Raw genomic sequence first — 15,808 nt, 5'->3', positions numbered from 1 at the left:
GGATTTATCCCAGTGAATCACAATTCTCTCTCTGTCAAAGTATGCCCAATACTCAGAATGAGGTCTCAGATTTTCCATGTGTATCTTTATATGGTTTGAGGATTGTATCTTATTTAATTAGTTTATTTGAAGATGCCTGAAGCCAGTAATATACAAAAGTCTTTTCTTGAGGACTCTCAAGCAATTGAAGCTAAATTGCTTCCAAATTCAGCATTACTGGTCAGATTTCAAAATGGGCTCGCTGTGTTTTTTCAGTGTGTCTTATTTTCCTGGGGTAAAAATTTTCAGCAGAAACCTAAAGTATTTAAATTCTTGTGCCTTTCTGTAGATCTGCCCATGGATATTTCAGAAAGGATTGGGCTACAATGCATGTCTTTATTGCTTTCCTTCTAGGGTTCTGCCTAGCAGGACCAACTACGTGTCCTTTTAAGGACAGAAGACTCCATGGATTTAAAGAGTTTATTTCTTTAATGAATCCCATGGCTTGTCTCATGCCTTCCTGGTCCCTGTTGGCTGTTTTTGGGCACAAAATGAACCAGAGCAGAGCACAGCTATTGCCAGTGTTGGGTTTTCTTTTGTAGAAGACTCATGGCCAAGGTGTCCAGTGGGAGCAGCTGGCACAAGATTTTGGTTAACTAAAATTTTGTTTTTCTTAGGCTCAGAAGTGTTGACTGATGAGAAGAGAGCTACAGGATGTGCTAGTTATGCTGCACAACCTACCCCTTGATGTTTTCTAAAAGTAGATCTTTAACGCTTCAAGACATGGGGCAATTGCTCCAACAGTGAAAATTAGGGCTGCCCTTGGAGCCAGCACATGGGTACCACATTTCTGGAAAGTAAGAGTCTGACCCAAAGTGAAGTTTTCAATAAGCTTTCTCCCTCCAAAGATATTTATCCACCTGACATAGTGAGGCTAATATGTTCAAATATGTCATCTTTTAAAATATGTCATCATTATCTTTTAAAACTTGTAAATGTGTTTTTGTATCAGGTGACTCTTGATTTAATGCTGCATTTACTTACAAGTTTTTAGTGGATTTGAAAGCATAAAAAACATTACGTGATTCATAAATTGTGTATCTATATTGCATATGGGGCAGCTTCGCCTAGTTTGAATTTAATTGTTGACATAACTATCATTTGAGAAGGTTTTGGTGAATACCTGGGAGTTGTGGTGAGTTACCAGCCAGAGCAGATTTGTCTTCTTGAAACTAATTCCTGTGGTGGTTATAAGCCTTTCACTAAGGAAAGGAAAGCCCTGGCTGAGTGGGAACATGTAATTATGTGTCCCATGTACATCTGTTTGCTGTGTGGAGGCTGTAGGGAGGACTTTCCACACCAAACAAGCACATTAATTTATGAGCCTACAAGCATAATTTAACCTTGAGAAATGTTGTTCATCCTGTTTAAGTTCAACATGCCTGAAATTGTACATGTGCATGAGTATTCAAAAGTATCACGAACATATAGCTTATCGAATCTGCTTTCACACACTCTCCCGAGCCTGACATTATGTTAGAGTTGTAGAAATAAATGGACTAAAAAATCTTTGCTTTTTATAAATATACTAGATGGAATTAAAATTCAAAGGAATTCAAACCCAGAGGAGCTCTGTCCCAGTTCTGGGTGAGCAGTGTGAACTTTTGCCCGCATAATTGTAAAAATACAAATCCAAGCTCTTGTTGTTTCTTTCTGAAAATTTCAGGCAGAAAAAGATATGTGCCTCTGTGCCATTTTTTTCAAAGTTCATCCTTTGGAAAGTGAATACAACTGTGACATTCCAGCCCTGGAAATAAAAGGATTAAACTAAATATATTGAAGAAAAAGAAAATTTTCTGTGATGTAGCTCTCAAATGATGTATTTTGCAATGTAAAATACTGAAGAAACAGTTCCCCTCAAAACTATATTGTTTCTAAAGTCAACCCAAGTACCTGGATTTTTCTAACTTGTAAATAATGAAATGGGAGCTGTGTGAACTCAAGAAGTCTCACTCACACATTTGACTCAAGTGGCCTCTGTGTGAACCCTATAAAATGCTTTAGCTTTAAATTATCAGTTTGAGTTCACGGTCCCTGGTGGTAGCTGGAGTTCTTGCTTTTATCTGTAATTCTTTTTCTTTTCAATTCCTCTTCTTTTTTTGTCTTATTAGAGAGGAACCATCTGATTGAGGCGTGTATATATACGTATATGTATTACAATATATTGCAGTCATTGAATTCTTTTAAGAGTAAATTGTTTTAGTGAAATGTCAGAAAATCTTCACAAACTGAATTTGCAGAGTTCCCTTGAATAATGAGGCTATTGTTAAATGATTGAACACTTCAGAGATTAATATCATGGTATGCTGGCATGCTGGTTCATACCTACTGTAATTTAACAATGAATCTTCCGTAAGTAAGCAAGACTGTGAATGAGAAATCGGATTCAAGACAGCACAGCATGCTAGAACATACAATGCAAATAAATTCTACATTTTGGAATGATATGTTAGGGAAGAGAGGGGATATTTCCAGAGTGTCTAAAATAATTGAATTGTTGGATAGAGGAAATTCTTCAAGTTTGAAGAACTGCTTCATTTTTTTATTTTCAATGCTGATGAGCAATGTCTTTATCCTAGAAAAGATTTGGACTTTTAATAAATCCACTGCCTTTTGAAAATTAGAGTATGCCTGGCATTATCCTTTGTGACGGGCTACAGTAAACCACATGTCATTCTGTGAAGGGTTTCAGATCCCTAAACTGTCTTCCCAATAGTGCCTGCTATCATACAGAAAATTTAGAGGCACTGCTAAGTATCTGTAAACAAAAGTTGCATTTTATTTTTTAAGACATCTGAATTCTTGAAAATGTGGAATAATTAGTAATTGAAGATTTAATGATGGCCCAGAAAAAGAACTGAACTGTACTGCATGAAATCATAGTTATTTGTGCATGAATTTAGTTTTACATACTTAATTTAGCAACTGTAGAATATTTTGCTAATTAATTATTAACACTGGTTATTTGTCATGGCAGAACTGTGAGGGAAAAATATAGTTTTCTGTCAAAGTAAAAACATAAATGTAATAATTTTAATATGATATACAATAATGTAATTAATTTTTAAATAGTCTTAAATAGCTTCAATATTTAAATACACAGATTTAATATGAATATAATACATAGCACTAATTAAGAAAAAACAGCATTTAGAATAGAAACCGCAGCTAATAGCCACGTGTCTTACTTGCAACAAGCTGAGGAGAAACAGTAAAATGTCAGGCTATTGTGGGGAGTGCCACATTAGTAAGTGGTGTTTTATTCTGTCCTGAGTAACAAGGGTGTGATAGCCTTATTGTAAGCTCTGTCAATAGGATTTGAGGTTGAACCTACAGAAGGCAATGAAAAAACTATCTTTGGTGTCTGAAAGTGTTAGATTAAACCACTTAATTTCATTTACATGCTGAAAAAAAATCTTATTCTGATTTTGGCAAAGAAAGGGACAAGGTTACAGGAAAAGTTACCTGTGAACTACTAAAATGATATATGTCTTGCAGGTCTGAAAATTCAAGGTCTTACTATTTCAACAAATGTTGTGTCTGTTTAAATTTCATTTACTTTAACTTCTGTTTTACCTGATTTAATTTCCCAAATACTTAAAAAAATTGCAATAAGCCTTCAAGCCTGTACACTCTCATATGAAATTGTTTTTCCAGAGGTGAAGGTTCAAATATAGATATATAAGTGCAGATTAGTTTGAATATGAAGTATGACCTTCTCTTTCTTGGTAAATATGTGTTGTCTTGTAAATACATTTCTATCTTTAATGTGAGACAAGTCTTTCAATTTAGTGAGGGAGAAGGCGAGACACATTCCTGGGCTTTGATAGCAGTAGATTTTCCTTTGGAAAGGAAAGCTAGAATTTTAACAGCAAAGGAATTATTTAGTTATAGGTGTTTCTTTACATGCCTGTTAACGATTATCTTTCTGATGTTGTTGAAATTTTACAAGATGAAAACTTCACTAAAACTACTAAGTTTTCCCTATTCTTCATTAAAAGAGCACCAAAGGACCTAACAGAGCCTTCCAGGGCTGTATTAGAGCCCTGTGATTTGAGATAAATGGTGCTTGCATCTTCTGAAAAGTGGGATTTCTGAATATGATCTGTAAATGGCATGATCCATAATCTGAAATAGCTTTTTAGGTTCTTTCTTCCTAATGTGAAACCGTTCTTCAATAGAACAGTAAGATCATGGATTTTATTTGTCTAAAGCAATAATAGTGTTTATAGACATATTGTATAACGTAGTTATTTTATGGATTTTGTAGCTTTTTATCTCTCCTAGTTCCGAAAAATATATTTTCAGTGAATGTGGGATAATAGTGATTAATTGGCCCATGTATGAGTGAAATCACTACACCCTTAGTAGTAAATATCTGTACCAGAAGATACTACTGAATATGTATATGTTGTTTTAGTGATTCATCAGCTTGCATTCTCTTGAAAATTCACTCTTCCCACATGCTACAATGTTCATTGCTGTTTGCTTAAAACTAGGCTTCTAATTGTGCTGTCAGGAACAGAGATAGAAGGTCTCAGTTTCAAAATTGCTGAGCTGCCCTTTCAGAATTTGGTGCTAATGACTCAGGATCACTTCTGAAAGTCCAGGGCTGGTTTAGATGTACAAACAAAAGATTTAAGAGGCCACTCTCCTTTTTTTTTTTTTTGTGATGTTTCTGAAACTCTTGGACAAGTTGTTAGTCTAAATTGCTTGCTAACTTCACAGAATATTCTATGCAGAACTGGGAGAGACCCACTAGGATCATCAAAGTCACCCTCTTGGGTGAAGAACCTTTACTTAAACCTCCCCTGACACAACTTCAGGCCATTCCCTCGTGTCCTGTCACTGGTCACCATAGGGAAGAGATCACTGCCTGCCCCTCCTCTACCTCATGAGGAAGTTGCAGGCTGCAATGAGGTTTCCTGTCAGTCTCCTCCAGGTTGAACAGACCAAGTGACCTCAGCCACTCCTCATATGGCTTCCCTTCTAGACCCCTCACCATCTTCAGAGCCCTCCTTTGGATACTCTGTTAGCTTTATACCTTTCTTAGATGGCACCCAAAACTGCCCCCAGCACTCGAGGTGGGGCTGCCTCAGTGCAGAACAGAGCAGGACAATCCCCTCCCTTGCCCAGCTGGTGATGCTGTCCCTGATGCCCCCCAGGGCAGGGCTGGCCCTCCTGGCTGCCAGGGCACTGCTGGCTCTCATTCAGCTTTCTGTCAACCAGGACAGGCAGGTCCCTTTGTGCAGCGCTGCTCTCCAGCCTCTCGTTCCCCAGTCTGCCCATACATCCAGGGTTACTCTGTCCCAAGCACAGAATCTGTCACTTTCCCTTGTTGAGCTTCATACTGTGCATGATTGCACAGTCCTGTGATTCGTCGAGGTCTCTCTGCCCTTGAGAGACAGAACAGATCTCCCTCTTTTTATTCTCTGCAAACTTAATTCCCTTCCAGTCCTGTGTCCAAGCCATTTATGAAGATTTTGAGCACGGGGCTGAGGATGGAGCCCTGTGGAACCCCACTAGTGGCCATGCCCAGCCGCATGTCCCCTCATTCACTGTAACCCTTTGTGCCCAACCCATGAGCCAGTTGCTCACCCATTGCAAGACGTGTTTGTCCAGCTGTGTGCTGGACATTTGGTCCAGCGGGATACTGTGAGAGACCTGTCAAAAGCTTGTATTTTACTGAGTGAATGAATGATTTTTGTAAACATGACAGCCAGAGCAAAGTAATTAGCAAAGAGCATCCAAATGTTATGCTCTTACAGAAGCATGGTCTTGTCAGTGCATTACCCCATCAGTTCCCTACAAGTAGCTCCTTCTGTTTGTTCCCCAAGCCATGCACTGGTCTGTGTGAGGAGCTCTGAGTGGCACGTATTTTGTTGTATTTTTGTGTGAATATAAGAATTTTGTCTTACATTTCCAGGTTTTTGGGGTTTTTTAAAATGAAAAAAAATATACAGAGAAAGGGGCAACAAAGCAACTCAGTCTTTGTTAAGGGACAGAATAACCTATATTTTAGGGAAAAAATGTAAGCATGTAAAATGCCATGCAGTAGATGAAATGCCCAGAAATTATCATGCAAATATAAACTTTTTTTTTGGAGTGAATTTCTCCTTTGTGTGTATTTGGATGTTGTAAGTTTATGTCATAGTGTATTACAGGAAAAATATCTCTCCAAGAAATTCAACAGCAGTTCTTTCCCTACTTTAGGTCTTCATAATGTGGGCTTTATTTTCTCCCAAAACCCATGAATTGCCTAATAGAGTCTTCTTTAAACAAAATAAACCTGGTTATACTTTTTAGATATTAATTCACAAAAATGAAAGCGCCTCAGAGTTGCTTATCTAAATCCAATTACTGCTGGTCAAATTCATCCCAGTACAAAAGTTCCCAAGATAAAAGCATACATTACCTAAATGCCCAGAAACGCAGACAGTTTCAGTAGGGTGGATTGTGCTCAGAGCAATGCTCGAGGCCTGGAGTGAACTCAAATGCGGGGGATATAATTATTAAGCTCTGAACTCAGAAATTACTTGATAACTCCATTGGTTTTTACTGAGCAAGGAAGAGTTCTGTACACTGGTATCTTGAGTTTCAATTCCAAGCTTCACTTTTTTTTTTGAAGCATACAAGCAGTGCTTGGGATTGGGTAAAAGCTGTATTTTGTACCTGCCTGTGCACCCGCTGCCTTGTGGATGAGGATGGCAGCACACGTGCAGTACGGATCTGGGTGAGTGGTGAGAGATTTATCCTGTCTGCTCCTACAGACGTCTTGTGTTACAGGACTAGCTATGGCCAGCCTCAAGGTTGGCTTGAAAGATGGAATATGCTGTGCCTATCCTAGAGGTTTTGTTTCCCATAATGACGTGGAAAAGTTGAAAAGTCTGTGTAGCCCCCACCAGCCTGGCCTTCTAGGAAATCCATTCTTTGATGCAGCAACTCTTGGTCACAGCTGTCACTCAGCCAGCTTCCTCTCATGGTATGTTGCCTGCTCGCAGTGGGATGGGTGGCATCTGTCTCCTCTGCCTTGAGGTAGTCCTTAGCTGAATCTCACTTGTCTCCTAACCCTAGCTGTCCACTTATCTTCCCTGCACCCTAGCTTCTCACAGCCAGGAGGAGAAATGGCTCAAATTCTCTGTGTGCTTTGAGACAGCAAATTCTCCTCTCATTGGGGTTGGCAGTGGTTAAGGTTCATGCATCTTACAAGAGTTATCACCCACAGCTGAATGGTTTCCTTCAGGAACTATCTCCATTTTAACAGCAGTTATCAAATAACTTCCTGGAAATGAGCGTGTTGAGCTTTGTCTGCAATGTAAGTGCTGATCGACCACCTACCTGAAAGCTCTTAAAGTGATCTGCTTTTATGTACATACATTAAGGGCTTGTTTTGCATTCCTTGCATCTTTCCTGAGTCTGCTGAGTAGTCTGAAACATGGGGTGCAATGGGATGGGGCTCTCAAGAGTGATTTTTGACATAGCTCTATAGCCAGGACTGAACAGGGAGATTGTTTCTCTATGCAGAGCTCTTCCCTTGGTTCTCCCTTTTGTGTGCCATGGTGTCAGTTACTGCTGTTGGTAAGTGAAGAGTCTTTAAGTGACCTTTGTAATTTTAATAGTGTATGTCAGATGACTTCAACAGTTTCACTGATATATACAAGATAAAGTAGAATTGATTATGTTTCTAAGAAGGTATTTCCACCCCCAACGGAATGTTTTCTTGGAATGTAAGCATGGCTGGGCTGGGCCAGATAGGAATTTGTTTCAGCAGCTGGGGAGGTGCCTGATGTTAAAACAGGGACAATATGTGATGATGCTACTCTGGTATCCTCTCACAGTTTCTGGTGGTATGTGACTTCCAGGGCACAAATGTTAATTTCATGACAGATTTTCCCTCCTAGAAGCTGTCCAATAGCTTTTTGTAGTGATGTCTCTGTTGGGACATCAGTGTGGGCTGTGGCAATGAGCTCTCCAAGCAGCTCTCTATTCTGGAACCTGCAGATTTTAAACTTTGTAATTTTCTGGGCAGTCGGTATATATATTATGAGAAACAATGAAGACAACTAGTCACTATTTCACTGCATGGGTTCTTCATTAATGTGGTGAAGCCCTAATCTGTGCAGTTGTTCTTGACATGGAAGCTCTTTCAAAATCTGATCGCCTGGTTTTCCAGGGTAATTATTACATAAAAAAGAATCAAAAGCATAATTGAATAAAAATAATTACAACAATTTTTAAAAGCACTTGAACAATCTTTTTAGTGGTTACTGTGCATTTAGATAACACTTCAGGAAGAGTGCCTGGAAACTTTTTGAACAGCAATTTCAATTCAGATGCTCAATAGACACATTCTTGAGGTATCCATCTCAGATTCGTTACATCTGTTTCCTTGGATAGTGTGATGCAGTAGGTTATCATTAATGATACAGCCATTGTTTTGAAGGGTTGGTAATATGGCATTGAGGTGAACTCAATCCTACAGTCATCCTTTTATGACCAGAATTTTTGATTCAATATCTTTGAAAGAGTACTTCCATGTACTGTACTCAAGAGAAAATTAAAAAGCACTCACATTTTCTCACAAAAAGGAGACCATACCTGTTATTTCTTTACATTAATGATATCAGTAGTTTGTAGAACACAGGTGTGCAGGCTGTTGAATTTTGTAGTAATTTCCATTTAAATATAAGAAAACAAGAGGTAAACACTTGTGATGTACTTTATCCTTATTTTTGTGAACATTCCCATTGAATACATTTTTTTTTTTTTTTTTTACTTATGGGTGAATCAAATTATGATTAAAGGTAAAACAAGCAGAAAGCCAAACAACTTTGGAGATAAGCTATAGCTTAATACCACACTTCACACATGAGAGAAAGAAATATGACTGCTTTTTTAGGAACAAAATACCTTCCTGATTTCATGCAGCACACAAACTAACGTTCTTCATCAGAACTGATGTTCTGATTACTGTAGAATAATTACTTGAAATATTTAGTAAAACAGTGTCCAAATTAATTCCAATTACTTTCTTGTGGTAGCACTCAGGGTTTATAGCAGTAGATTAAATCGCCAACATATGGCTAATTGCCTATAACAGTGTTTGTTATTGTGGTGCCTCTTACCACTCTGATGTCTGTTTTTGCAAACCTGAAGGTGTGCACATAACTTTGAATGTGGTGAGAAGCATTTCCTGACCGGAACAGAATTCTGTGAGTAAAATCTCTCATGTAACGAAGTGTTTGCAGGATCGCAGTACGCAGCAAATAACTCTGTGAAATCTGTAATAAAAGCAGTGGAACCACAAATGCCTGTCTCTGCTGGCAAGAAGTGTAAACTTCTAGCTCTCTTGTGACTTGGATGGAACAACATATCAATTCATTAGGAGTGGCTGGACTGAAATGGAGGTGGGGTGTTGGTTTTTATTGGCGGAAGTTTAGGTAGGAGTTGTGTTTTATTTGAGGTTGTTGTGGGTTAGCCACTGATTTTTGTTGGATTCTTTTCCCATATATCTGTCAGAGGTGCATTACTGTACAAGATAGGTGTGTTTTTGCATGTTTTTCATGTACTTGATATTAAATCTAAGTAAATCGAATAAATGAAGATGCACTGCATGGGCCAACTTTCCTGCTGGGTAGGTTGACCCACTGAACAGCCATAAATCACTGAACTGAATGTTTCTTTGCTTTATGAAGACATGTGCTCTAATATCTTAGAGGCCAAAGTCAACTTCAGGTACTACCATGAAGAATTATAAAATCGAGTGGAACATGAATGAGTATAAAGGCCCTGAGTCTGGAAACACCTGAGGCTAGAAAAGCATGTGATCTCATGGTTAGCATTGAATCTATTATGTCTGGTTGGAGTGGAGCCAGCTACGGCAAAATAGATTCTCAACTACTTGCCCATGTACTCATCATAGTGAAATGAACAATGGATTGCTTCTGCCTTCAGAGGCCAAAATCCTTCTGACCTACAGAGCAAAAAAAAAGAGATGGAGAGAGATGAAGGGAAGGAAGGCTTGTTTGGTTGTTTTGGTTCCTGAAAGATATCTGAATTGGGGCTTGACTTAGTTTACACAAATTTTTAATACTCTTAGATCAGTTTTGCCTCCTCCTCCTGACTGGTTTCAGACTGAAACAAAATGAAGCAAAACATGCTATTTCTCCTCAAATGAAAGTCAAATGGAAACAAATGCTTTTGTGTATTCTTAGGCAAAGGAAAAACAGTGAAATGGAAAGTCTCACTTTCCATCTCTCCTTACTCTGCTTTTGTGAGTGATGCAGTGCCCTTTATCTTAAGCTGAGTGCCCACATGTCACTTGCAGTATGGAAACTTCAGCTGAGAACTTTGTCGCAAATTTTTTGCTGATATCAATCTGTATGTTTAGTTAGGCCATTCCCAGTCTGTCCTGGAGGTGCTACTCCCCTTCATGAGGTATTTAAGTGTTTTCTTGATTCCAGACTGAAACCCAAGAGTCACTTTTATACTCTGAGTTATGGTACCATTCCCTCTTTGTCTCCCTGGTTTTTTGTTGGGTTTTTTTTTTTTTTTTGACTGGTTTTCTCAGTATGTTTACAGACCCATAGGAAAAAGAAGAGTGTGTCCTTGAATATGTGATACAGTACTCTAGCTGCCCTTAGACTTCTTGAATTCTTTTCTGTATAGTGGGAGACATGGATTTCCTCCTGAGGCAGAGAAAGTAATAGCAGGTTTTCTACATTCTTGTTTCTGGATTGCAAGTAGAAGCCACTAACACCAAATTTATATTGCTGTTAATCAAGATTAACCAAATAAGCATTTGTATACCATACATTTCAATGGCTTAAAATTGATGTTGATTATTTTCCATGGGTGTTGCTTTGGCATTAGAAGACATAATTTTCTTAAGTCTTTCATAGCAATATGTCCTTTGTGGGTGTAGAAACTTGTGTTTCATGGAGCAGTCCTCCAAATGAAAGCCCAATATATCAGAGTATCAGTAATGCTTTTTAAAAAAAATGTGGGAAAGGGCATTTTAAGGGAAGTTCTCTTCAACAAAGAACAAGATGTACCAGTGATTTGAGAAATAGAATTATTTTGCTTATTATTCTGATGTCTTATGCTCATCCATACATGCCATATTCTGTTATCTTTTACCAAGATTTTGTGATACTTACTATTAGGTCTGCATTCTTAGTCTTAATCTCTGTGAGGTAAACACAGATACCTATTTTATGGTCTAGTTGCTTTATATAACAAATTGTAGCTGCCTGAATTCCCTCTTCACTGTACCAAGTCTATCAAATTGCAGTGCAGTGCCATGCTATCTATGGGAGATGATATAAATTCAAATGAATATTAACATTCATCTTGGCAAGAGCTGGGAGATGCACACAAACCTCAAAGGTTCTGTTTATCCAAACTAGATAGAGTGTATATACATAGACATGGATGCACACATGAGCACAGCTGTGCACGCCTGCGTATAAAAAGTGACCATAATTCCTGCGTTTTCATTAATCCTGACGGAATGTGGTCTGTCTGTATTTAAACTAAACAAACTTAAAATAATTTAGCCTCTTTACTAGTGTCCTAAAATCCTTCCTGTGATTGGCATTTATGCTGGCAGTGCAGGACCAGAGATGGACAGGTTGTGGCAAGTGCTCTTGGGGGACTCTAACGGTGTTTGAGCTAGTGGCATAAGGGATCTCTCCAGGATATCAGATGAACATTTTTCAAGAGCTCTAGACCTCTTCCTAGGATATGTGTTATATTTGCATGCAAAAATCACTATGTACTTTACTAAAACATAGTAACTTGTACCTCTGATTTTTGTTTTCTCCATAGGTATGGGAAAATTGTATCCACAAAGGCAATTCTTGACAAAAACACAAATCAGTGCAAAGGTACGTGCAAAGTGTCCACCCTGTGAGTTCATTATCAATTTGAATGATTGACTGGTGGCTTGACTGCCAAAGCTCTGGCTCCAACTGTGCAATCAACATAATGCACAGTATATTACAAACATATTTAATAATGCCAAAGCTTTGAGTTGTGCTTCCAGTAACATTGCTCATTAATTTTTTTCATTAACAAACAAAATGAAAATCACAAATCAGAACAAGTATCAAATTGCTTCGGCAGAAGAGTAAATTGCCTTCTAAGCACATAGTGCTGTCTGATTTGAATGATATCATCAGTGATGCAAATTGATTTCCTGTATAAAACAGAGAAACCTTTGGGAAAAGTTTCCCAAGGAAAACCTGGTCTAATTTTTATATTTTTCTGAAGTCTTGGCATATGCTAATAGAAGAAGAAATTATTTTTTATGACACAATTAGATCTACAAGTTGCAATAACAAGATATAGAAATAATTCCTCTTCCATTTTTATGTTCCTAATTTTTTCTGCTAATGTATGAAAATATTTTTGAAATATAGCATGTTTTGTGTGTGTGTATAGCTATATTTGCTGAGGAAAATATTGACTAACGTTTGTAGTACTATCTCAGGACTAGAATTGTTACTCATTTATGAGCCTGCATTGTCACTCAGTCTGCGGGGGAGAAAATGTACCTTAAAATGATTCTGTAGCTTTCAACTAGTGGTGTACAGAATACTGTTGGAATGGTAAAATTTGCTAGAGTGGGTTCTCCTGAAAAGAAACACATCCTGGAGAGCATTTCTATATGTGTTAGTAAAAAGAAAAGGCATTGCAGTTTAGGACTGTCTTGTGAGTGGCCCGATACAGGGTGAAGAGAAGCAGCAGAGAAGCATTCTGGGGAAATTATGAGATGGGAGAAAAATCCTGTCACCTGTGCTAGAGATGTTTTTGAGATTTGTAGAACTGTGTGACCTTATCTATTGCCTGTCAGAAACAGCATTTATTAGCTACTCAGGAGAAAAGTAAGTTGGAAGACTGTAGTTCTAGACCTAGAAAACTCTACCAACCCAGTTGGTCATGGGCCATTGTCATAAGTTGCACTGCTGTGCATTTGCTTTTGCCTGAACATGTGTTTGATTTCCTTGGGGCACTCTTCTGGCGGAATTCTGATAACATCACTCCATATTTCTTTGAATGTCACACCAGGAACAAACCTCATTGTGTTTGGGGTTTGGTGTTGTTTTTTCTTTTTTTAGGATTACATTATAAAGGAATACCCTTGTGAGCAGAACTTCCTTTGCTTCCATTGCCAGTGGTAAACAAGGAAAAGAGTGTATCTGTTTGTGAAACACAAAATATGAAGTGAAAATACTGGAAAGAATATGAATGGTAGAATTTTGAGAAAGAAAAATGTCTGGGTTTAGTGTTCTTTATGTTATAGATAGCTTTAAGATCATTTTAATAGGAGCCATATAACGATGAGTTTTTATTTTCTGTTAGTTTGCTTTCATGCTGTTGTATTACACTGTAGGGCAGAGATATCTATTTCTATTTTCAAAGATGGATCTTTATGACATAAGCAGTGCCATTAAAAGATCATAAACATAATTGGATTTATTAACAGTATGCTTTATGGCATAAAAATAATAGATGTTTTACTGCTTTAAATGCTGGGTGCAATTTTCTTTCTCTTCAGTAAGGCTGCCAAAGAAACCAAAAAGCCTTCCCAGGAATCAGAAGTGGAAGGGACCTGAAGAGGTCAGGACCTGCCTTGGGGCAGGATCAGCTCTAACCCACTGCGGAGGGGTATTTCTGTAACCTTTGCTCAAAGGCCTCCAGTGGTGGAGATTCCTCGAGTTTCTCAGGCAATCTGTGATAACACTCCCTGTCCTCACTATAATGAAGCATTTCCTAATGGCTAACCCAAATCTCTCTTGATGTAATTTAAGTCTATTGCTTCTTTTCTTATCCCCAGTGGACATGTAGAGCAGTTTATTCCTTTCCTTTTTACATCAAACATATTTGAAGACTGATCTGCATCTGCCTTATCTTTTCCTTAGACTAAACACTAGTCCTTTAACTTTTTCCTTAAAGGCAATTTGTTTTAAATTTCTCATTATGATGCACTTTGCTGGTCTCTCTAATCAGCTCACTCCTTACCTGAAGGACTTGGAGCTGGACATAGTTTTTTAGATGCCCTAAATTTTAAATAGTATAGAGGGGTTTCATTTGCCTTCTCTGTGATCACATGATTCTCCTCTTTGTTGATGTATTCATATATATAATTTTATATGTATTTAAAATATAGTTGCATCTCTGAGGCACAGGGTGTTGCATGGGAAAAATGGTACTGGTTTGTGCTGAGAGATTCTGTGCAGCCCCTGGTTTTGTTACTCTCTTCCAGTGCTGCTGCCAGCCAGGCGTTCCTTATTGCATGCTCTGCTCTGGGGTGTTGATTATTCCCTCCTAGAGCTAGAACTTTTCATTTGTCTGTATTGAATTTTATCCTATTTTTTCCTGTGGTCTCCTTAATTTACTAAGATTTGAGTATAATCTTAAGCCTTCAGAGTGCTTGCAGCACTTACCTCTTTAGTATCCTCTTCACAGTTAATAAATGGTTTCTCTAATCCACTGGACAAGATAATGTGGAAAAGAGTGAATAATAACAGACCTGGGGAAGACTTTTGAGAAAACCCTCTCAGTACACTAGGTAGTGCAATACTGAGCCATTGAGAACTCATTTTTTAAATTGGATCTGCTAATCAATTTGGCACCTACTTCAGCATTTTCAGCTAGACCTTTTTTCTCCTATCTGCTGAAAGTTGAAGTTGAAACTGTCTCTAAAACAGTAGAGTCTAAATCTATTCCCTACAAAAACCCAGCAAAAATCAACAAACAACCACCATCTGCCCCTCCCCCCACACAACACAATCCCCCTTTCCCTCCAAACCCAAAAAACCTCCAAACAAAACCCAGTATTCAAACATCAAAAAAGGAAAAAAAACACACTATTTGTTTGCTCCTTTCCAGTCTTTTGGGTCTCACTTTCTGCCAAGTAAGAGATTATCTTGTTAAATGAGCACATCATCCTGTGATGTGTATCCAATGAAGTAGGGTGGATTAAATGTGATGGCAGAAATTGTCACATGATTAGTGATTTCAGTATTTATTTCAGTGTCATTTGTGTGTTGACCAAGGTATAGAGTAAAGCTGAAAGTAGAAAGATTTAATTTAGCAAGGAAATTATTTCAAAACCTCCATGTAACTGCTGATCTGTTGAAACAGGTTACTGTTTAGCAAGTGTTAGCTTTCCTTTTGGAGAAATAAGGAAGGCATTCAGTGATGTACTTTAAGTCATTCTCCATTATTCCTCAGATTTTTAAAAAGATACCCACAGCATTCCTGTCATGATAAGGAGCAGTGTTATCTCAGGATTTCTCCCTGGTCTGAATTAAGAAGTCAGATCTAAAGTAATCATATAGGCTGCAAGGGAGTTCACTAGGGACACCTTTTGACATAACCTCTCATTTTCAGATTGCTCTTTGTTGGTGGCGTAACTGCTCACTGAGGCAGACGAGAAGTAACCATCAGCCTGTAACAGAACAGTATATAAAACAAAATAAGCACAGTCATGACAACATGGCCAGAAATGTCTGAACAAAGCAAAGAACAAATACATATGGAGAATAATGAAAAACAGACACATGATTCATTCAGATGTTCAAACACAAAACCCCTAATGAACAAGCTGGAGAGTTTTGGCTGCTTTTGCTTTTTCCCTTTCCCTCCCCTCTCTCCCTCTTCCCCTTGCTCATTTTCCCTTCTGGGCCTACTGTATTTGCTAATTTAAAAAGTGGGGGAAATGGAATAAAAGAAACCATTCAAGAGAAGCGTTAATCTGAAA

At 38.1% G+C, this 15,808-nt stretch overlaps 1 protein-coding gene across 12 annotated transcripts in view; it reads left to right on the top strand.

Annotated features, from left to right (window-relative positions):
• Positions 1-15,808, top strand: part of RBMS3 (RNA binding motif single stranded interacting protein 3) — a 703,009-nt gene that overhangs the window by 372,335 nt on the left and 314,866 nt on the right. For all 12 annotated transcript variants that reach the window (XM_068206323.1, XM_068206331.1, XM_068206308.1 and 9 more), the window contains one exon: positions 11,869-11,927. In XM_068206323.1, the coding sequence (XP_068062424.1) occupies positions 11,869-11,927 (59 nt within the window). The remainder of the gene's footprint in view (positions 1-11,868; positions 11,928-15,808) is intronic.

Source organism: Anomalospiza imberbis, chromosome 1, assembly GCF_031753505.1.
Source record: "Anomalospiza imberbis isolate Cuckoo-Finch-1a 21T00152 chromosome 1, ASM3175350v1, whole genome shotgun sequence".
NCBI classification, from domain to species: Eukaryota; Metazoa; Chordata; class Aves; order Passeriformes; family Viduidae; genus Anomalospiza; species Anomalospiza imberbis.
Note: the sequence above shows the minus strand (reverse complement) of the source record. Positions and strands in the feature narration are given on the sequence as shown.